Below are 24,373 nucleotides of genomic sequence, written 5' to 3' on the forward strand. Positions count from 1 at the left end.
TGATGATCTGAGAAAAGTATACTTGAAAGCACTTTGTAAATGGCAATGTGACATATAAAAGTTATTATAATTCATAAACTCATCATAATTATGTCAAACATTCATTTTAAAACATTGCAAATGTCATGATTCTTTTGACCTAGATTTCAATAATCAGTGGCTTTGTGTTCTCACCAAAGAGAGTAGTCATATTGATTGAGTATAGATCAATGTGAATACTCCCTTTGATAATAATAATTGCAATCTATCCTTGCCTTTTCATACTGTGATATTCTTGTTCATGTCTTCCCAGTGAATTCTTCATAGAGGAAAATGTAAGGAGTCTTCTTTTTAGTTTTTTTAAACACTTCATGGATATCAGTGTAGCGTTTGGGTGATATATCTGTTCTTTCTTACTCTTGTATCCATTTTCTTTCTGATGACACATTTCATGGCTTAAATCCTCTATGCTAATTCTTAAATCCGTGTTGTCATTGGTCATATGCTACTTTCCATTTAAATTCACCATTAGCATTTCCCTATTGCCTCAGGCCATCCATGATTTTTGTTTTCTTATTTTTTTGAGATTGTGGTCTTCTGTGTTTCAGTTCTATATAATATCAGCAGGAGAATATTAGTGTTCAGAAGACGGGTTTCTGTGTCAGGGAGCAGCTTGGGAAAGTTGATTGTGCTGTAAAATTTACTAAAAATAATCCAGCTCACTTTCTTCCTTCTGTTCAGTTTTGGGCCTGGGTCATTGTTCATTTTCAGCACCAATCCAAGACATATGTCCTGATGAACCAGCTCAAAAGGGTGTCAATCCAATTCCATGCCATAGTTTAGGAAAAAAAAGCTTTCTTTATGCCTTTGGTCTTTTATCTGTGGATGATTCGACTAAACTTTTTTGAGTGATCATGGATTTCACTAAGGATGCTTTGTAGTGTTCTAGGGCTTGATGGAATTAGCACTGTAATATCTAGAGGCTATCACCATATATACTGTTTCCATTTGTATTCTCTGTGGGGCATCCTCCATGATAGCTAACAACTTTGATAAGCATGTGTCTCCCTGTTTTATGTTTAAATTTCAGTTTTGTTAAGGGGTTGTCAAGTACCTACTATATATATATGAGCCACCATGCTAGACATTGGGGATACCAAGACAAACAAAAAAACTCAGTTCTTATGAGCTTACAATGATGGACAACTGAACAGTTATCTCTATCAAAGAATTTTATCTGATTTTAGCATATATGTGTGAGAGATACTTTTGCTTGAGGAGGACTCTTCAAAGGATGTTTTTCTCCAGTGAAACAAATGGTTTTTAATAATCAACAAGAATAAACACAGCAGTATCTGGTCTTCCCTACGCTGGTGGTGTCAAACTCAAATAGAAATAGGGCCATTCACTAACTCCTATATCGGGATTCCTGTGAGCTTCATGTTGACTTGGTTTTAAAATGTAATGTTATCCATGTTTTATTGTATTTTTATTTATCTTGTTAAATATGTACCAATTACATTTTATATGGTTGACATATCTTCTCTACGCACAAGCACGTGACTAAAATGGTGTCTGCTACAGAAAATCATCTGTAAAAACCTTCCTGTTCCTTTCTTATGTTTTCATGCAGCTGCTAGATGAATATGATGGAGTGCTGGACTTGGAGACAAGATAAGCTGATTTCAAATTCTGCCTCAGATATTTAGTAGCTGAATGGGTAACTTAAAACTCTCAGCCTCAGTTTCCTCATCTGTAAAATGGGAATAACAATAGTATTTACAAGATTGTTGAAAGGAACAAATGGGATTTTATATATATATATACATACATATATATATGTACATATATATACACACATATATGTGTGTGTATATACATATTTATATATGTAACACTTAAATATTAAAGTTCTATATAAATGCTAGTTATTTTAATCAGAGATAATCTTATTTCATATATAAATTATTCTAATAATTATCATAAAAAGATAAGAAAATATACACATGGGTCAGTAATAATGTCTCTGGATCATCAAATGAATAATGGTTTACAATGGTGGGCCCACAATAGTATTTATATGTAGGAATATGTTTATAATTTGGATATTATTGTTTTATTAAAAAGTGCATGATTTTTAAAAATAGTGTCTCTTTTAGATATATTAAAGCTTTATCCTTCCATGCAATTTCTATTGCCTCCAATACATATTTCTTCTTTGTATACTTCATCTGACCTGGCAGCTTTTCATTTGTTCAGTCACTTCAGTTGCGTCTGATTCTTTGTGACCCCTTTTTTCATGGCAAAGATACTGGAGTGGTTTGCTATTTCCTTCTCTAGCTTATTTTACAGATGAGGAAACTGAGGCAACCAGGGTTAAATGACTTGCCCAGTGTTATACAGCTAGTTAAGTTTGTGAGGCCAGATTTGAGCTTGGCCTGACTCCAGGCCCTACTCTGCATCCACTGTGCTGTCTCACTGCCTCTTCATAGCTTTTCATGGCATTGTTTTATTTAGTCCCATTTCTACTTCCTCATATGCCTTTATGGGATTGAGGCATTGAGTCTAAATGTAGTAGTTCTATTTTCATGGAGAAAAACATTGTTATAGAAGTGCTAGCACTTCTATGTTCTATTTTTAGTCTGTTGTCTTCCTTCCATTTGCATCTTTACATGCTTTTGTGATGATTTGGCTTATTTGTGTTTAAGGTCAAGTTTTCTGCAGACACCACTATGCTCTTTTATGATGTTATGCCACTCACAATCTTCTATCATTCTCCTTTGTAATATTTTGCAAATTAGTTTATATTCTTGGTCATTTTTAACTTTTGCTGTTATGAGTCTCCCTTTTGCAGTGAGTTTCTTTGTGGGCTGAGGTCGTTTTCAAATGCTTTAGGTCTCCTAAGTATAATAATTGCTTTACATTATTTAAATTTCTTTGGGATTGTTGCTAGTTTGTTTCAATATCTTTTCATTTATCCATTTCCCATTTCGGAGGGGGCATAATTGATTTATTTGAATAGCTTGGGTTAAAGCTATTTTAATTGCATACACTATCATTTCATCATTATCCTTCTAATTTGATGTTGATTTTTAGCATTGCTGTAATGAGTTGATGTTCTGATTGCACACAGGTAGCTGTTTGAGAGATGATCCCCACATCAGAAAGCATTCATTTCCCATCTCTTGATAAAGGCAATTTGATTTCTTATGATGTTATTTGGTGCTTACCATGTCCAGTGCCTTCTGACTTTCTTGCTAAAGAAAATATTCATGATATACAGGTATGAGGATTCTTTTTTTTTTCTTAATCTGCAACCCTACTTTTTTGACTTATTTTTTATCACTTGCCTTTATGTCCATCATTGTACTGACTTCACCAAATATCAGTGTATGAGTCACTTTGATTTGAAGGATATTTATCAAGTTATTTGTAGAATGTTATAGAACCTGGCTTCACTAGCACAACCTTGTCCCATGTGACTTTATGTCAAGTCCTAGAGTTTGTTGTTATTGACTCACACTTTTGGGTGACCAATGGGGCTTGAGGTTGTGTGGGTAGATGGCATTAACCAAGCCCAATTCAACTATGGTATAGTGAGTTGTACTGCCCTACCCCCTCTGCAAGCCCCGCCCCCCCACTCCCTCTGCAGGCCCTAGTTTTAGACATATAGCAACAGAATATTTACATGTTTTATGCAATTAATGTGTTACAATCATCACTTGAGGTGGGTTGAGGTGAAGAATAATTTTCTAGTTCATTTGGGGCCTTTCATTCTGCTTCCTACTTCAGAGCAGATGCAAAACAGCTTAAAGTATTAGTGATATACTGGCATGAAGCTTTGGGGGCATCTTATCAAGTTTTTTGTTGCATTTTTCTACCTCTTCATCCTCTGCAATAGATGTTGGCACAGGAGTTACTCTAATTGTGAGATTCTTGTATAATGACCAATTAATTGGCATACTACTGGAAGAACAAAACCACATACAGTGATATTCTAACCATAAATGGAAGTTACAGCTAAATCTTTCAAATACTGGAGGATGAGGAAAAGGGGAAAAATCCTCCACAAAATTTGATGATATTTTTTTTCTTATCTAAGCTTCAGATAAGAAGTAAACCGTAAAATGGAGATGACACATGTACTACCTACCTAACATAAGGCATTATACTGTATGAATCAGAGCTGTTATTGTTAGTGTCTTTTCTCCTTTTTCCTCTTTCAACAACCTCCAGATAATTCAGCCATACGAGGGAAAGCCAATGTCTAGCCATGAGACATCTGGAGAATAAAAGATCTCCAAAGGCTGAGCATCCTTTCTTCAACAGCAGCTCATACACGGCTACTCTTGATCCCATAATTGCTGTTTCTGGCCCAAGTTGGCCTCCCACCTGGTCCCTTCTGATTGCTTTTTTTTTTCCCCAGCTTATTTCATACTGGTTCACTGTATTCTCACCACATTATATGAACTTATCCTACTTTGATTCCTGGGACCTTGTATTATCCCAGTTGGTCCAGAGCAACATGCAATTTAGACAGGGAAATAACTTATTACCACACCTTTTCCCAAGTTCACCTGATCATTCACACACTATCGTGAACTCTTGCATCACCTTAAATGCTTCACCTTAATTATTTCTTTCATCCCAATCTCTATTACTGTTCCTCTCTTTATTTGTTAATGGGGTAGCAACGTAATGGCCTTTGAGAAAGTTGGGAAGTTGTATCTTGGAGTCTGGATCAATTAATCAATAGGCATTTATGAAGAACCTTCTATATACCAGGCACTATAGTAGACACTAGACACAGAAATGCAAAAATGAAAGAATCCTTATCCTTAGGAAGGAAGCTGGTATTTGATTTTGGGGAGAGGGGGAGACAAGATGTACATATAAAAGTGTATGTGTAATAAATTCAGAGCAAATTTATGGAGGGGAAAGGGCGTTAGTAGATTTAGAGCTGGAAAAGACTTCTGAAGTTTTCTAATCCAATATCTTTATTTAAAAAAATTAGGAAACTGAGTACTAAAGATATGAAGCAATTTCCTTAAGGTTACACAGGCTCTAAGAAGAAGACCTAGAATTTGAACCCAGTTCCTCTGACTCCAAAGAAAGAAAACTTTCCATGGTACCATATGTCCCCCTTTTCTGTGGTTCTGATGTGATTTTTCCAACTGCTGGAGAAGGCTTGAGGTATTCGTTCATTTATCTACCCATCCATTTAAAAAAATACCGGCAAGGAATAAGGCACTAAGGAACCACACAGATGAAGCAGGACATGATTATGGCACCTATTATTGTTGTTGTTGTTCAGTTGTTTCAGTTGTGGCTGAAGTTTTGTCACTCCATATGGGTTTTCTTGGCAAAGGTACTGGAGAGGTTTGCCATTTCCTTCTCTAGCTCATTTTATAGATGAGGAAATTGAGGCAAACAGGGTGAAATGACTTGGCCAGGTTTACATGGATAGTAAGTGTCTGAGGCCAGATTTGAACTTAGGAAGATGAGTCTTCCTGACTCCAGGACCAGCACTGTATCTACTGCATCACCTAGCTGCTTTTATCATTGAATACTAGCTCATAGATGGGAGGGTTTTGCCATCATTCTTTGGGCTCTTACATTAGTCCAGGGCAATTGGAGTTAATATACAACATGGTATGGTAGGAAAGGCTTATCTCTGAGAGTGAGAAGACTCCGGTTCTAGTTTCATTTTGGCCATCTGTTAGCTATGAATTCTTGAGAAAAATCGTATCTCCTTTGTGAGCTTCAGATCTCTCCTGTATAAAGAAGAGTGAGGTGGGCTCTATGTTTCTGAAGTCCTCTCAGGCTCTGAAAGCATGATTACTTGGTAATGTGAAGTGCTAGTGAGATAGAACTGCATTGCTGTCCTCAACTTGGCTAGGCCCACCAGGGTAGCAGAAAACTAGGTAGTCACCAACCTATCCTAGTTATATGTGACTTTAATAATATCGATAGCTAGCATCTATATAGTGCTTTAAAGTTTGTAAATCACTTTACATATATTATCACAGTTATTAATGATAAGGACAGTAATTAACACTTATATAGTGCTTACTATATGCCAAGCACTGTGCTAAGTGCTTTAAAATTGTCTCATTTGATCCTCACAACAACCTTGGGAGGTAGGGGCTATTATTATCCCCATTTTATAGATGAGAAAACTGAGGCAAACAGAAGTTAAGCGACTTGCTCAAGGTCACAGAGCTAGTATGTGTTTGAAGCTGGATTTGAACTTGTGTTTTCCTGACTTCGGGTCCAGCTGTGGACTCACTGTGCCAACTAGCTGCCTTACAATTGATGATAATTAACAATTGTCCTTTACTTATGATGGCCCGACAGGATTCAAAGTAGTCATCTAGTGAAGTCCAAACACACCATGGTTGAGTAAGCTATACTCTTCATTTACTGTGCCCAGCTCTTAGGTTCTCATGGTACCTGGGTATCTATGTGTCTTATGGATTATTTCCCATTTATCCTGTACCTTGTGCTTTTCTCTGTGGTTATCTCCGATTTATCTCATTGTACATAGTTGTTTTCATGGTGTCCCCCCTCCCCCTACTTACCCCTTAGTCTGTGAGCTCCTTGATACCAGGGGCTATTTTTGTTTTTTGTTTTTGCCTTTCTTTGTACTCCTAGAACTTAGTACAGTGCTGGACATAGTAGGTGCCTAATAAATATTTATTGACTACAGTACTTTCTTGATTCCCCCCCCTCCAAATGTAGTGCTATCCCTCCCTACTTTGTATTTAACTATTTTGTGTTTGTTGTTTACATATTTATTCTGTATATTCATGCCAATATGTACATACTATCTGCCTGAGAAAGTGAATGCAAGCTTTTTGAGAGCTGATATTGTGGCATTTTTTTGGTCCTTATTTATGCAGTGCCTGGCATAAATTAGGCACTTAATAAATGGTTGCTGATTGATTGACTTGAGGTGAAGGAAAAAGAAGAAGAGTCATGCTCTTGTCTTTCTCTGGTTTCTAATGCTGTTTTCCATTTCTGAACAGAAGCACTTTGGAGGACACCATTACTAGTCCCTTCTTCCCTTCCTCTCTTTCCTTCGCCTTCCAAATTCAGAATTGGTAAATGAGGGTAGTAGTGTGTATTATGGTCAGATTAGGAGTGTGTGTGTGTGTGTGTGTGTGTGTGTGTGTGTGTGTGTGTGTGTGTGTGGCTCATTACAATGCTGTTTCTGGCTAGATGACCTAGCATTTCCTACTTCACCTCATGGTGTCATGATTTCTTACTTGAATGTGTATTTATTTTTCTTGTTCTTATTGGTCCTTATAGGACGAATGTAAAACTCAATATAGGATCATGATCTCAAGTAAGACAGACTTTTTGCCCTCATGCAGCTTGCAATTCATAGGATCATAAATCTAGAACTGGAAAGAGCCTCAAAGTTCAGTCAGCTAGTCAACAGACACTTATTAAGCATTTATCATTAAACCCCTTATACTACAGATGAGGAAATTGAGGCACAGTGAAGTTAAGTGAGTTGCCCAAGGTCGCAGAGGTGATAAATTTTAGAGGAAAGATTTGAAACTAGGTCCCTTAATTCTAATTCCAGTGCTTTATCAGAGATATTTTTTTGGGGGGAGTAGGAGTGGGTAGGTGGACAGTGTGAAGAGAGCAATTTTTTTCACTCCTTTTTTAGAGGATACAAATGAACTTCTTAGAGAATATCAGTGACCTTTGGGGGCTTTGACATTCCTGTTTCAGTTTTGGTCTTGTGTCATAGCAGAAGGTCTTTTTAATATTTAAAATTTGCTAGTGATTTGCTTTGAACATTCAAATGGGATTTTGTTATAGTGGCAGCTCTGCCATCTGTTAGTACAGAAATGATACTTGTCTTCTACTCTCTCCTATGAGATCTTTGGGGAGGGACTTATTTAGACAGAAGAACTCCAGGGGCATTTTATCTAAGGAGCAGGAGGGAGAGCGGTGTGGGAATACATTAATAAGTAGCATGTGATTTGAAATCTTGCAAGTGCCCTATGGAACTGGCATGATTTCAGCTCAATGAAGAAGCTTTTTATTTTCTCCGCAATGCTTTCCAGAGTGAGAAGCCAGTTTCTCTCCTCACCCTGCACCCTAGCAGAGCCAATAACCATGACTCTAAAAGGAGGAAGAATGCCCAGATCTGCTCCATGGTCCATGGACCCAGAAGGGAAGCTTGGCTCACAGAAGTAAGCTCAGCAAAGGCAAACTTATCAGTCAATCCTGTCATGCCCTTGTCCTCTGGGAGCCCACCTGTTTAAAGAACATAATCCTTGGAAGGGTTTGTGGGAAGCATCAAGAAGTCTCATGTTGTTTTTAGTATGCAATAAATTACTTTGGCTTTGGCATTTTTGGTCATGAGAGTTTGAAACTAATCTCTTAGATTTCATTTTCATGAAAGGCTGGTCTTCCTCCTCAAGTCAAGCTTGAAACGATCATGTCATTGGTAATAGTAGGTACCAAGGTTAATTTTTCACAAATGGACACATATATTTAAAAAATCTCAACAATCTCAACCTTCACTTGTAGGTAATTGCAGTATCACATTTCTTCCATTGCTTCATTGAGAACAAGGGCCATTTTTTATTTTATTTTTTTTTTCTTTCTCTGTATCACCAGGGCTTAGCACACTACCTGGCATGAAATTTTTCTGAATTCTCCCAGTCCTGTTTTCTAACACCCCAAATTACATTGTCTTCATTTTATATTTACTTGTCTGTGTATAGATTTTGCTTCTCTTAAGGAGAATGTAAAACCTTTGAGGGTAGAGGCTATCACTTTTGTATTTGCATCAACAGAACCTAGCACAGTGCCTGGCACATAGTAGGCACTTCATAAATGCACATTGAATTTGAATTCTTTAGCACTTTAAGGTTTATGAAGCATTTTCCTTAGAAACCTTATGGAGTAGGGTGTGCAAGTATTATCCTCATTCAACACAGGAGGAAGCTGGGCCTCGAGAAGGTAAGTGAATTACTCTTAGTGACACAGAGAGTTGTGTCAGAACCAGCATTTGAACCAAGATTTCTTGCTTCTAAATCCAGCATTTAAAAATTAGATCACATATTTACTGACTTTCATAAGTGATGGGATCTGAAGAGCTATTTGCTTTTAATTATTTGTCTGATACAAAAGAGCTAGCTGAAGCTGATATTTATCGAAATGAAAATCATGGCTATGGAACACTGTCTAATGTACAGACAACATGCACTATATAACAGATGTTATACACATATGTAATATATGGGCAGCTCTGGGCAATAATCCAATGGGCAACCATATGTTGCATAAATTCTCCTGCTAAGTAAGTCATTTGTTTGAAAGTTGGAGCACATCTTTTCCATAGATATAAATGATGTTTTAGGCTCGCAGGCCGAAACAATCTCCAAAGAGACCCTTTTAAACCCATAGCACAAATGAGATACTGTATATTTACAATGAAAATTGTAAATGTAAAATGAAGCTCTGAGACTAGGGCAGAATATTGTTGACATAAATTTACAATGAAAATTGTAAATGTAAAATGAAGCTCTGAGACTAGGGCAGAATATTGTTGACATAATAGTGTTGCAGTACTAGTTATTAAACAAAATGGAAATAAAAATATCATTGACTTAGAAGGTGTTTTAAATATTTGGAATGAGAGTGCTCAAGAAAAGGCTGGGTTAAGGGGTGAAGATAAGAGCCTTTTCTGGAGATTCTGAAGAAGACTTCTAGGATTTTCAAGGGATTTAGAGATTGATTGAACTTCTTCCTTTGAGGGTACTTTTCTAAAATGGTCCCAGGAATGTTTTGACAGTTGCCTTCAATTTCTTGAGATTTTATAGCTCCTTTATAGAGGGGAGAGGCAGCCAGAGTGAGAGGGTAGGAAGAATAGAGAAATGTAGACATTTTTCCTGTGGTAAGCCAGACAGAGTTGGAGAAGAGAGTGGAAAGAGGAAGGAGGTTAAGGGGATTATGTGCATGTGTGTGTGTGAGAGAGATTTTCCTGAAGTGAAATTAACTGAGTGGGTGAAAGAAAGAAAAGATAGTGGGGAACCTGGTATGTACTTAATCCTCTGATAATTGATGAATGAGAGGGAGGATGGCAGTGGGATGGAGAGCTGTGTCATAGCACGCAATTTCCCAAGGCAGTCACCCTTGTTCCAAGATAGTTTGATTACTAAATCCTCTAAAGCTGGGGGGTTGAGACCTCAGGCACATGGAGAGGAGGGTGGGTGACTACATGTAAAGGATGTTGGTAAGTGGAACTATGACTGTGAATTTTTATGTCTGGAATAAGAACTGCAAACTGTGACAAAACACTGCATAGCTGGAGTGGGAAGATTGGTGGAGGGGATGGTGGTCTTGAGGGGAGGGTGAATCGGACCCCAGCCCATGACCTGGAGGCATTCTTATTTTAACTTATTATTCTTGTGAACTAGTTCCTGATCTCTGGTGGTTCTAGCTGCTGGAGGGCTTCAAGTCCTATAAATTCAGCAAATTATAAATCTGGTTCCTTGCTCATACCTCTAGTCACCCAGCCCTACTTACAGCTTTGTCTATAAATCTGTTGTTCATAACTTATCTGCTGCTCATAGGCACACAGCAGACTTTTTTTGGGGGGGGCAATGAAGTACTTGTGGGAGGATGTAGACACCATGGAGTCCAGTTAACAGAAGCATCTTAATATCAAGAAAAATGTACCATATCTCTAATAATAGAAATGTGTGATTTTTCACGTAGCTGCAGAAGCACAAATGGCTGAGAAAAATTTCAATGAGTCAGAGAAATGTGTGTAAGGGCAGCAGTCTTTTAACAGAGTTACACTATTGGCCAATGGATTTTTAAGAATGAAACCAGAATTTAAGAGGCACAAGCCTATGAAAGGGAACTTATAAAGTCACTTTTAAAAGGCACGTTAAAATAATTTTAGTTAGGTTGGTCATCTATTTGCATTTGTTTCACTTCCCTAGAAGGGAGAAAAAGGAAAGTAATAGTTGTCAATACTAGATGGCACAGATGTTACAGGGCTAGGGACCTACTCGGAATCACAATCAGGATACTTGTCAGAATGAGAGAGGGGGATGGTCATTGTAAGTACCTAGTTTCAGAAGGCAATAGTGCAGCTGAAAGAGCACTGGCTATTGAATCCAAAAGGATAGTTTGAATTCTAGCTCCACTACATCGTACCTTGAACAATGCACTTTCCCTCTTTGGGCCTCAGTTTCTTCATGTGTAAAATGAGGCTTTTGGAGTAGAGTAGTAGCTCTTAATGTGGGCAGTGTGAACTTATTTGAAAATATTTTGATAAGTACATATCAAATGTAATTGGTTTCCTTTCTAATTCTGTGTATTTTTATGCATTTAAAAACGTGATTCTAGGATGGGATCCATAGGCTTCACTAGGTTACCCAAGGGGTCCAAGCCATAAAATGCTTTAAAACCCCTTGACTAGAAGATCTCTAAGTTCTTTCTAGCTTGAAGTCCTATGATCTTGTGACAAGGACCAGGTGAAGTCCTTACCTACCTTCAGATTAATTAAGAAAGACAGCTACCTACATCATCTAATTTTAGAGTTGCTAGACAGGTTTCCTTTGATCATAAATATTTCCTCTGTTGCTTGTTATGATGCATGAACATTTAATCATTTATTTATTTATTTATTTGTGTTGTAAAGTCATGTTAATCTTCAGGAGGCCTTACCAAAAGACTCTTGGAAAGAAGAATCCTAATTATTGGCTATTAGCAGGGATTATGTGGTCAAATAATTATTAAATGGTGACAGACAGTTGAGGACAAGGCCTTTTGAGCATGGGGTCCTGAAGCCTTGGTGTCTTGAAGTTGCAGGGCTCCAGAAATTGGGAAAAGTGTCCTGAAAGGGCAGATGGGAGGATCCGCATGGCAAGCTGCCTAGCTCAGTTTTCCTCAGGGGTAGGTCCTGACAAGGACCCATCCTAGGCACATGAATGGTTGTTTCTCTGCTTGACTGATACAGACATGGCAAAACACAACATCTAGCTCCTCTGATCTAATTAGAAGTGACAAATGTCTGAACAGATGTGAGTCTGAACTCAAGGAGTACAGAACCCTTGTTTAGAGCCCTGCAGTTAACTGATGCCTAGAGCCAAGATTAACCCATAAAACCCTACAAAGCATGAAACTTCTTGCCACCACTTAAATTCACTGATAACCCATCTCCACTTTTTAAATTGTTTTGCTACAGCATTTTTTTTTTTTGTAAAGAAAATTTTACAAGAGGTTCATTGTCTATTGTGAACTCTTTGAGGGCAGAGATCTTGTTTGAGTCTTTTATCCATTTAGGGTTCACAGCCTTTAGCACAGTGCCAGACAAACAGTAAGCACTTAATAAGCACTTGTTGACTGGCTGTTAAAAGGAGGCAGGGAAAGGGGTAGGGTAAGGGGAAAACTTTGTGACTGCTCATGAGAATCAGATGAGGTAATATGCTTGGCACAGTGCCTTTCACATAGTAAGTGCTATATAAATGCTTATTCCCTTCGTCTTCTTTTCCCTCCTTCTCTTCCTCTTTCCCTTTTCCCCGGTAATCCTGTGGAATGACCATGTTCCCTTTCTGACTTCCCCTCCTCCAAAGGCCAGTGGTACACTGCATACTATATGCTCACCTTTGGGCATCAGGAACAGCCTAATGAAGGGACAAAGATGGGGGATTGAATGCCAAGTTCGGGCAACGACTAAGAGTCCAATTTGGCTGGAATACTGAATACACGATGGAGAGGGAAGGAATGATAGGAAAGGTCTGGAATGGTCATTGTGTCATCTGGTTTTGCTTTTAACTGTTTTTCTTTGTTATAATGTGAGATTTGTTGTTAGGAGATGGGAGTAGGGAGTGTATCTGGAGGTGGCTGTAAGCACTGTAAAAAAGAAAAGGCATTGATACAACTTATTAAAAATGAAGTGAAAGAAAGGATGGAAAGCTAGGCAGAAGCCAGATTGTATAAGGCTTTAAGTGGCAAGCTGAGGAGTTCTTATTTTAACCCTGAGGCAATAACCTAGCTAGTTACTAGCTGTAATGCAGTATTGATCTTTTCCAATTCTATTGATCGATTCCTGTTCTGAGGGATAAGTAAGGTTTGAAAAATTATCCTCAGCTCTTGCTTGGGGAGCATCACAACCCAGGCTTCCCTGCTGGGTTTGTCTTGTTTCAGTTTGGTTGTGTTTTGTCTTTATGATTTCTTCTTAAGTACTCTAAAATAATTTCTCCCTCACATTTAAGATGTGCAGTGTTCGTGACTTGGCTTTGGTGATCTATATATTGGAATGCTGAAGCTCTGCAGGAAGTGTGCATAAAGTGAAAGATTAGGAGACACTATAATAATGCAAACTGAATATCCATGAAGCAGCTTGAACTTAACGAAGATGGTAAACTTGGTGCCCCGGATGTAAGGCTAAATGCATTGAATTCTCATTCTTCTTTCTCTAAATTATTCTTCAGTTTTAAATATTTCATTCATTTTCTCTTTCTCCTTCTCTTTCGCCTTCCCCCTATGCTGTAGTTATTTAAAAAATTCTAGTCATCCAGTTCTCCTTTTCTAAGATACATTTTCCTTTAGCTCTAACATTTTGTATGTATTTAAGTCTCTGGGTCTGTAATGGCAATGATTTAGATATAACAAACCAACTATTTGGCAACAGATAGCATTAAGAACATATTCAATTAACTGATAATCTGGAAAATGCTGAGTTCCAAGATAAAAATAGAAAGTTCTTTCCCACTAATTTTGGCATGCCAATCACTTTGGTCTTCCCTTTGCCAGTTGAGGGAATGCAATGGCTTTGCAAAATAAAAAGGTAATTTAGAATGATCAAAACAGAGAATTAGCAATATTAGGATATAGGGGAGTGACTAGATTTAGAATCAGAGGAACTAGGTTAAAATCCTGACTTTGCCCCTGAGGTGACCTTGGGTAAATCACTTAACCTCTGAGCTCCAGTTTCATCATTTGCAAAATAAGGGGCTTGATCTCTAAAATTCCTCTCCATTCTAAATTTTTGATTGTACATCTGCTGCTCATTTCATGGCATGATCTTATAATTCTCCTAAAACTTAATAGGATCCTTCCTGAATATGGTAGGGCTTGACTCTCTTACAGTATTTTTCAATAGACTCCTTATAGTTCTAAAAACCCTTAGGTCCATTTTCAAAGAAATCCCAGGAAAGATGTCCTCATATTTAAACAGGTCATGTTTATATAACCCCAAAACAACTCAGTGGGAAAAAATGGGCAAAACTATTTTTATCATCATGATGACATTAAAAAAAATCCAACCCTGGGTTTGATTGGAATTTTCACTTTTCAGCTTCTTGTTTTGGCACTGGTACTACATTCCATCTATAATTTGGAGGAAGAAATATCTAAAAAATGAAATTTGGTTCTATATTGTGCTTAAACCAGTATTTGAAAAACATAAAGTTTAGGTAGTTTAATTGATCCAGTAGCCTCCCTACCCTGCTAAATGGAGAAATCCTGGGGAAGCTCAAACCCCTGAGTCACTTGGGAAGAGTAAGACCAGCAGTAATGGCCCAAAGCCCCTTTTCCCACCAGTGGGGAGTCTGAATATCAACTAGCCATTTCTCTAGGAGTCTTCCCTTTCCTCACAAGCATGAATCAGCACCAATCCTCAGGTCCAGATTTTTCACTCCCTTCCCCCACCAACTACTAGACCCAGATAAGAACCCTGCAAAAACCTACTTGACTTTACTGTGGGGGTACCCCCTTCCTTCTAGGGGTTCAATGAGCTCACTCAATTCTACCAGGGCTTTAGCAGAGTGGACCCATTTTCACCATTCTTCTTGACTGATCTTCATATTTTAAGTATGCCCCCTCAATAAAGCTGGCTTGCTTTGCTGCCTCATTTTGTGCTCTATGTTTCTTGAACATTTCTAAATCTGCATGGAGACAGGGAGCCAACTAGTTCTTTTGTCCAAAATTGGTTTCTCTGATTTTCATACTACAAAGAATTGATTTGTTTCATATTGTTTAAGTATTGTTTACATATAGTCTCTTAAACACATAACACTAAAAGTTTATGAAAGTTTGTGGAGAATCTAGTGACCTTATTTAGAGTCCTACCCCTAGAAAGGATTCAGAATGTTTAGATAGGGGAAATTAGTCCAAAATGGAGAAGAGGAGACATGTTCAATCCTCAATGTTTACCTGTTAAGTTGGCTGCTGTTTTAATTGTACATCTGAGGCTTAAGGAACTGAAAGATGTTCATTGAATTCCAAGTAAATCATTTAATGTTCCTTCACTGAAGGGAACTCATTACCTACTCCTGATGACTCACTTCTAATTGAATCCCATTACAAGGGCAGTGCCATTTATTGGGAGCTATATAGGTAAAATTTGTTATTGGCCTTGGTTGCAAAACAAAAGCTTAATCTAAACCAGAAGAACTATTGAAACTTGTCAGGGGCTGTAAGGGCTCTGAAGATTGGTTTATTTCATCCTTAGCTTTTTGCTAAGAACCATAGAAAACATTCTCTTCATAGGTATTGTTATGAAAATGAGGTTCTAAAAATGTATTTTAAATGAAATTTTATAGTGAGATGTTTCAATCCTATAAGAAATGATTAGTCTATAGGCACTTTAAAAGTGCATATATTTGACCCTGCAAGCATTCCCCAATTCAGTGGTCTGTTGATCCAATGTTACCTTCTTTCCTCTGCAAAGGACAACCCCATATCTAATTTGCTTTGAGAAATATTTATTACTTGCTAATTTAATGAAAACTTAATCTAAGATTTAACCAAAGGCTATGCTTCCATTAAACCTGAGCTATCATTCTAATCACCTTATGCATCCCTGAGCACAATGAAACAGTATTTATCCAATCAGAAGACAATGCTAACAAACTCCAGGTTTGTCACTCACCAACTTAAGTAGGGGAAAGCAATTCTAGAGGCCAGAATCATTCAATATAATTAGCTACTCTATCTCAAGTCAACTTGGATCTTGCAACTCCTAGTTCCAAATGAAAAATTACCACTGTCCGAAGTACTGTTCTTTGCACTGACATATTCCTGAAAAGGGCCACAACAGCTTCTGAGTGTAAGAAGTGCTCAGTTTAGGCTACGTCGTAATAAACACTAGGTCCACAAGAAAAACTGTGAGCTCCCCCAACTATATTGCTTTTTTAATGGGCAAATAGATGCTTTACTACTGAGCAAATGTATTGTTTTCCTGATTTCCTTTCACTGACCCCAAAGGAAAGCAATTCATCATTTTGTAAAGGCTATATTGGGAACAGTTACTTTATAATGACTAGTTTTTCTCTTGGGTCTAGGGTAGGCCAGAAATGAGGAGTATCTGACAAGATATTTGACTGCTGGCATCTTTTGCTTAGGATGGCCAATGCCTAGGGAATATTTACTGTTAAGAGACATTTCTAATAGGCAGAACTGTGAAACAACTACTTCTAAGAACCTCTTTCTTTTCACTGACAATAAATTAAAGAATGACCTACTCCAGACAATAAATTGGCTTCCTGGATTCTCCCTTAAGTGTGTGACAGAGATAACCTCATTGTGTCTGACAGAATTTCAACAAGCAAAATGAAAACAAATGCTAGATCACTTAACTGTGAACCTAGAGATCTCCATCCTACTCTCCATTATAACAAGTGCCTTAGTCAAGTTTCCTAACTTCTCTGGGCCTCAATGTCCTCTTCTGAAAGATGAGGGGATTGGCTTAGATGACCATAATGACCTTTAAGTTTGAACAGTATATAATTCTAAAGGGACAAGATATTTAGCATGACATTTAAACGTACAATAAAGAGAGCTAGAGTAAGCTGAAATTTCTAGTTTTCTTTTTTTTTTTCCTTTACCTTTGGGTCATGTATCCCAGAGAGCTCTTCATATATTTTCTCTCCAACCATGACAGCAGCTAGATTTGCTGTGTATGTGGAAAGGCAAAACAAACAGAAAATAGCCCAGAGATTCATTAAAAATCTTCCAGTCCAGCATTTGGGAGGTTTGATGGCCACAGTTCTACCAAACAAGATGGCATAACAGACATTCAAAGCCGAAGAGAAGGAGAAGACTTTACTCCTATTCCGCCCTTTGGGAGTCATTCCAAAGGGACTTTTCCATTCATATAGGGTGAGGAATATGGCGGTAATGTGGAGGGCCACAAATATCCCCAGCCACATTGTCCAGTGGAGTGGCCACATGAAGGCTCCAATAGGAGCTGCCGTGTCTCGGGTTCTCACTAAGATTCCCAAGCTGGTGGAGAAGAAGGGGCTGGTGAAGTCAATCACCTGGCTTCGAGCAGTGTTTATACTAAAGGAAGTGACTGCCATATGGGCTGTCCCACTCAAGAGGTCCCCAACTAGCCCAGTCCAGTGGCCATTTTTCCAAGCTCCATACTTCCCATCTCCAACAATGTAGAGATCAAAGTCAAAGTTCAGGTCCTCTGCCAGCTTTTCCAGAAGATCAATGCAGTAGCCATAGCAACACTTCTTATACTTGATGGGCACTGTATCATTATCGCCCTGGAGGCTGTCAAAAAGATCATCCAATATGGAGGAGTTGTTTGTCAGTGGGTCCAGGCAGAGCTGACCAGCAGGGCACAGACCATCATCATCCACCTGACGTGTGAAGACAAAGGGATGCTCGATCAGGGTGACCACTCTCAGATGTAGTCTGGATGGGTGTTGAAAGTTGGTCCTGTGTCTTTGGGCTTGTTCTGGCCATATTCCATAGTCCATGACAATCTTCCCTCCCTGCCAGCTGCCCAGGCGGGTCCACATTGGCTTCCCTACTGGGTCATGTTGTAGATTCCAGATGAAAAAGTTGTTTTCAGAGCTTAGGATGGTGGTTTCTTTCACCTTGATGGAACCACTGAGGCCCCTGAAAGTAGTGTTGGCTAGAAACCTGTCAAAGAGGAGCAGAGGTAAGAAATCAAGAAGACAGATGAGACATTGGGTAGTAGACGTTAGTCCTACTTTTTAGAAGGGGCAATAGCCAATGTTTGCCTACATCCTGAACTTTAATTTTATTTGAAAAAAGAAAGTTAATTGCATTAGAAAGGTCTATGGCAATCATAGCCAAAAGAAGACAATTGCTTTGATTGAGGGAATGAACTAACAACCCCAGATTCTTACATCATTTTATATGGGCCTGCACTTTATCAATTGATTTTATTTCTCTCCCCTCAATCCCCAATGAATTGAAGTGTTAATTATACTCTTTTTTAATAGTCCCAATTAGCACTCTAGCAGCTTCCTCAGAGCTAGAGACAGCACATTTCAACTATAGCACATCACTCTCCTTGGCAAGTAGATCACATATAGATGGGTAGGGAAATGCTTGCTATCATAATAGATGTCATTCAAACACACTTAAAGCATCCCTGTAAATTATATAATCTTTAAGCATAAAGAACGTTTGTCTATGCATTCTTCTCTCTGTCTTTCTTTCTTATTGTCTCTCTTTTTCTCTGTCTCTGCCTGCCTTTCTGTTTGTCTCTCTTGTTTTTTCATCTGTGGAAAAAGAGATAAATTTAAACTATTTACCTTACAGAGTTGTTGTAAGGCAAGCACTTGGTGAGCCATTAAAGCTCTATGGAAATGTGAGCTATTATTCTGAAGTCAGTCAGAGAGGCACATTGGATGACTTCCAAAGATGATAAAATGTAATCTTATTTCTCAGAAGGGCCTCAGATCTTATGTTTCCTCAATGACCCTGTAGTAACATATTTTGGTTCAAGTTATAGGAGGGGCATTTGCCCAGAAAACAAAGAAAATGTCCAGTTGAATATTTCATGCTTAAAACGAGCCAACTAACACTATTCCTTATATGTATCCTACTACAAGAGAAACAAGAATATGCTTATTATTAGTCATGATCTTTATCTTTCCTAAGTTGGAATAAGTAAAATGAACAAAGAATAAGTAAAATAAACAGAGACAAAACCTTTGCATGGTTGGACTTTGTTTATTAAAGCTCTGGGCTCTCCTGTACCTTAAATCATAAGAAACCATGATGATGATAGTTCATTGACTTTATTACTATTATCTCTTCAACACCTCAATTCAATTCCAAAGGCATTTAATAATTAACTATTTTGTGCTAGCTGAAGACACAGTCCCTGTCTTCAAGGAGCTTACATTCTACTGCTTAGATACAATATTTGTGTGGATACATACATATATGTGTGTGTGTGTGTGTGTGTGTGTGTGTACGTGCATGCGCGCACCTGTGTGTACATGTACACATATATACATAGACATACAAAGTTAATGTCGGGGCTGGGCAATGGGAGAGCATTAGCAATTGGTGGAAATAAGAAAGGGATGGACTAGACTGAACCTCACAAGAAGTTCGAGGTTCTAAGAAGCAAAGGAGGCAATGTGTTCTAAGGGCCCAGAAATCGATGACAGAATGTCATATATGAGGAAGAGCAAGCTGGCCACTTTGGCTGGAATGTTGAATATATGAAGATAAGTCATGCAAAATGAATCTGGATGAAGCCATATTGCAAAGGGATTTAAATAACAAATAGAAGAGCTTACACTTTATCCTGGAAGCAAGTCAATTCAATTCAAAAGCTTTTATTAGGTGCCTTCTAGTGCTAGGTACTGTGTTAGGGGCCAGGGATGCAAATACAAAAATGAAGCAGTCCCTGCCCCTCGAGTAGCTTATATTCTATTACAGGTGGTGGGGAGCAACTGAAGCTTTTTGAGTAGTAGTGTGACATGAGAGAAAGATTATTTTGGTAGTTATGTAGGATACAGATTGTGGAACAAAGAGACCAGAAGCAGGGAACCCATTGCTCAGAACATTTCTAGTTGAGGTGAGAGTCAGAGAACTAGGAGAGGTAACATGGTGGCAAAAGGCAAAATGTATGGTGGAAAAAAATGTGTTTGATTGGGCATCATGGGACCTGGATTCAAATCCTAGATACGTTCTTTACTATTGATGTTAACTTGGCCACGTCACTTCAGTTCTCTCAGCCTCAATTTCCTGTGTTTTGATATGAAATGGTGGGTCTTGATTTCCAATATTCCTTCCAGCTCAAAATATATTATCCTATAAATGGAACCAGCTGGATGTGCTGGGTATATAATAGGAACTTATTTTGGTTTAACAGATATTTTTAAGTGAAAGGGTGGAATATTCCCTAACTTCCTAGAGGCATGTTAGGTAGAATACTGGCCTTAGATCAGAATGTGATGGTAAATGTTTAACAAGTGGCTCTCCAAAAAAAAAAATGAACCAACACACTTTAAAGTTGAATCTGCTTTGTTAATATTTTCTCTATCACTTTTTTTTTTTAGGCAATTGGGGTTAAGTGACTTACCCAGGGTCACACAGATAGTAAGTGTCAAGTGTTTGGTCTGAGGCCAGATTTGAACCCAGATCCTCCTAACTTCAGGGCCTGTGCTCTACCCACTGTGCCACCTAGCTGCCCCTATCACTTTCTTAAGTCTAGATAATCAACCAAACAATACATCAAGCCCCTAATTTGTAGCATTTTATAATTTCCTAGGTGAAAATGCATTCACTGAAAATTTAGCAATTGATCAAGAGCCAGTTCAAGCTTTCTCTAGCATATCCCTGCTTTGGAGTCAGAAAGACTTGAGTTAAATCTTGACTCCTATACTTAGCAACTGTGTGATCTTGGACAAGTTACTTAACCTCTCTGTCTCAGTTTCCCCATCTGTAAAAATGGGGATAATAAAGTACCTATTTCAGAGAGTTGTTATGAGATAATACATGTGAAGGGATTTACAAACCTTAAAACAATATATACTTGTTAGTTAATAATAATATTGTTAATTATTATTATATATGATATTAAATGTATCATATAATTATACAGTGATATATATTATTATATATGTAAGTTTAAGATTCTAACAAGGCTGATCTCTCTCTTAGCTATCACTGATTGATCCATAAATCACAGATTCAAGGAAATAGAAATATAAAATAAGTGTGAAGAATGTCCTAATCTTCATTATTGATGAAGAAGTAAATTCCATTTTGAAGATTAGAAGCAAGGAAGAACAAGGCTCTTACCTCACTAAATGCCCTGTGTTTATTTGGGGAGATTGTATGTAATGGTAATTATTCATGTTAGTACTCACCACTGGTCATGGATTAGTTAAACTGAATGTTAGTTTGCAATAAATAATGAAGTGTGGGTAATCTAAAACCTCACAGTAGCCTTCCTCTTTCTTTAGACAAGTAGGGATCCAAATGATTAAAATGAGCAGATTAATCAACTGATAATTAGCCAGGCTCTTATGGAGAGGGAAGACTTTAGTTGTGTTTTAGATGAGCAGGTTACTTTTATAACTACTTCCTGAAATTTACTTTCTGCAACAAATTGAATAACATCGTTAGTGGAAGCGGGGGAATTACATAATTTATGTCATTTTAGTATTCAGAAAAGTAGACTAAATATCATAGGCCCATTGGATGCTCTTCTTTACTCTTTGGCTGCTTTTAATTGTAAAGATTGGAGAATTCTTGGGATGGATGGGCCCTAAATGTATACCATTAATCATTTTAGATAGAGGACGCCCTAAAAACTTGTGGAGGAAGCTCTGCTATGTCATTCCAGCTGCAATGGTTAGGGTGCTAGACATGGAGAAAGGAAGGTCTGAATTAAAATCTTGTCTCAGACATTTACTTAGCTGCGTGACTCTGGGCAAGTCATTTAACTTTGTTCAACCTCAATTTTCTCATCTAGAAAATGGGATAATAGCATCTACATCATACAGTTGTGAGATTTAATTGAGATGATATGTAAAGTATTTTGCAAAACTCAAACCACTATATAAATGTTATTATTGTCCTCATTGTCATTGTTAGCCTATTGGACTAAACACTGAAGATACAAAGATAAAAAGAAACAGTTTCTTATCTCAAAGATCTTGCATCCTAATGCAGAAGAAAACAAGTAAATAGAAAATACAGTGTATATGTATATGTATGTATATATGTGAAGAGAATAAATACAAATAAATTCAGCACAGTTAAATGTGTGGCAGTTTGGGAGGGAGAGCATTAAGAGTTGGGGAGACCAGGGAAGGCTTCATGTAGAAAGTGATTCCTGAGCTGTTGTTGTTATTTGTCCATCATTCTCCAAGAAGACCATGACATCAGGAAGGTGATGCCATGACTTGCAAATGAATTGGATTTAAGTGAGGGAGGCCTATGCAAAGTCAGAGAAGGCTGTGCAAAGTTACCAGCCTTGCTTTCTCCTCCAGAACCATCTGGGTCTGGTGGCAAGAAGGATATAGCTCAGAGCAATTGGAGATGGTCCTCGATGCTTGAGCTATAGCTTGAAGGAAAAGAGAGATTCTGTAAGGCAGATGTAAGGAAGGAGCCCATTCTATTCCAGGTTGGGGGCATAGCCAGTACAAAGGCATAGGGCTGGCAGAGATGGAAGGTCATATGTGAGGAATGGATAAGGGCCAGTTTGGCTGGATTACAGACAGCAGGAGGAAGAGTAATGCCCAACAAAATTGGAAAGATAGGTTTGTGTCAGATTGTGAAGGGCTTTAAAAGCTAGAGGGTTTTATATTTTATTCTAATATTCTAGTTGGGGAGTGACATGGTCAGAGCTATTTTTTAAGAAATCCACTGGCAACGAATTGAAGGGTGTATTGTAGTGGGGAGAAACGAGTTAGGAAGACCATTAGGAGGTTGTTGAAATAATCTGAATAAGAAGGGATAAAAACCCGAATTAAGGTCTATCATCCTCTGAGTAGAAAGAAGGGGTCAGAGGCAAAAGATGTTTGAAGGTAAAAATTGCAAGATTAGGAACTGATTAGACATGTTGGGTGAGGGAAAGTGGGGTATAGAGCATAATGCTGAGAGTAGAAAGCTGAAAGAGTGAAAGGATGATGGTACCTTTGACAGAAATAGAGAAGTTTGAAAGAATAATGAGTTTGGTGGGGAAAGATAATGACTTTTTTTTTTGGATATGTTTGGTTTGAGGTGTTTTGGGGAAGATCTATTCTAAAATGCACAACAGGTAGTTAATCATGTAGAACTCAAGCTCAGGGGAGAGAACAGGGCAGAATACAGAAATCTGTGAGTCATATGCATGGAGACAATAAACCTATTGGAGTTAATGAGGTCACCAAGAAAAATGTAGAGTGAGAAGAGGGGATCGGGGAACACTCAGTTAAGGGGCATGGTGTGGATGAGAAGCTAGCCAAGGAGACCAAGAAGTAGAAGTTATATAGGGAAATGGAAGAACCAGAAGAGAGTTGTGCCACGAAAACCTAAGGAGGAGAGACTGTTCAGGAGGAGAGGGTGATAAATGGCATCAAATGCAGCAGAGTTAAGTAGGCTGAAGATGGAGAAAAGACCTGTTGATTTGGGCGATTAAGAGATCAAAGATAACTTTGGTAAGAGCAGTTTCAGCTGGCATTAGGTCAGAAGCCAGATTTCAATCTTCAGTAATTGAGAAGCAAAAGAGAGGAAGGGGTAGCAACAAATATAGATAAGGTTTTTTTTTCTTGGGAATTTGGTTAAGAAAGGGAGAAAATACAGAATAATGGTTTGAGAGGATAGTAGAATCTAGTGAAAGTTCTTTTAGAGAGAAGGAGATTTGAGCATATTTGAAAACAAAGGGAAGAACAACTAGAAAGGGAGAAGTTGAAGCTAAAAGGGTTAATTTGGGTTTCTATCTGCTGGAGAAGACAAGAGGGGATAGGATCAAGGGCACTTGTAAAGGGTTGGGCCTTGCAAGGAGAAGGGCTACATTATTATGAGAGTCTAAGGGAAAAGAGAAGAGAATAGGAGATGACATGAAAAAAGTTTTGAGATTAATAGAATGAGAAAAAGGGATCTCACATTAAATGGCTTTAATTTTTTCATTCAAGTATCAGTTGAGGTCTTAAGCTGAAAGGATGGGAGTAGATGGGAAGAGGAGGGGAAGGAAAGAAAACTTGAGAGAATATTTAAAATAACTTCCTAATGGAATGAGATAGGGAATCAGTTGGAACAGAATAAAAGGATTTCTTTGCTCCAGTGAGAGCCCAGTTGAAATTGGATAATGTAAATTTATAACATACCAGGTTAACACATTTGTGTGATTTCCTCTAGCTACATTCAGCAGTATAGAAATAGGAACAGAAAAGGAGGATGGTGTTGGTAATCCAGAGCTGAGTTTTGGTAAGAGATGATTGCTTACAGAAAGGTACAAAGGATTTTGAGAGTAGAGGATAGTGTGGGATTTAATTGACTAATAGTATAAGCCATGCTTACTTTATATTAGACTCAAGTCACTTTCTGGATTTCTCTACCTCTTCACCAGCTGCTTTGTAACTCTGGAGAAACTTCTGCCCTGAGGCCCACTCTTCTGATTGGCAGCTCTTTAGGTCAG

The 24,373-nt window shown here is 38.1% G+C and overlaps 1 protein-coding gene across 1 annotated transcript in view; it reads right to left on the minus strand.

Annotated features, from left to right (window-relative positions):
• The window catches only part of GRIN3A (glutamate ionotropic receptor NMDA type subunit 3A), a 216,131-nt gene that overhangs the window by 102,398 nt on the left and 89,360 nt on the right, over window positions 1-24,373 (minus strand). The window contains exon 3 of the mRNA XM_021002197.2: window positions 16,851-17,898. Within this exon, the coding sequence (XP_020857856.1) occupies window positions 16,851-17,898 (1,048 nt within the window). The remainder of the gene's footprint in view (window positions 1-16,850; window positions 17,899-24,373) is intronic.

Source organism: Phascolarctos cinereus, unplaced genomic scaffold (assembly GCF_003287225.1).
Source record: "Phascolarctos cinereus isolate Bilbo 61053 unplaced genomic scaffold, phaCin_HiC Scaffold_4;HRSCAF=312, whole genome shotgun sequence".
NCBI lineage: Eukaryota > Metazoa > Chordata > Mammalia > Diprotodontia > Phascolarctidae > Phascolarctos > Phascolarctos cinereus.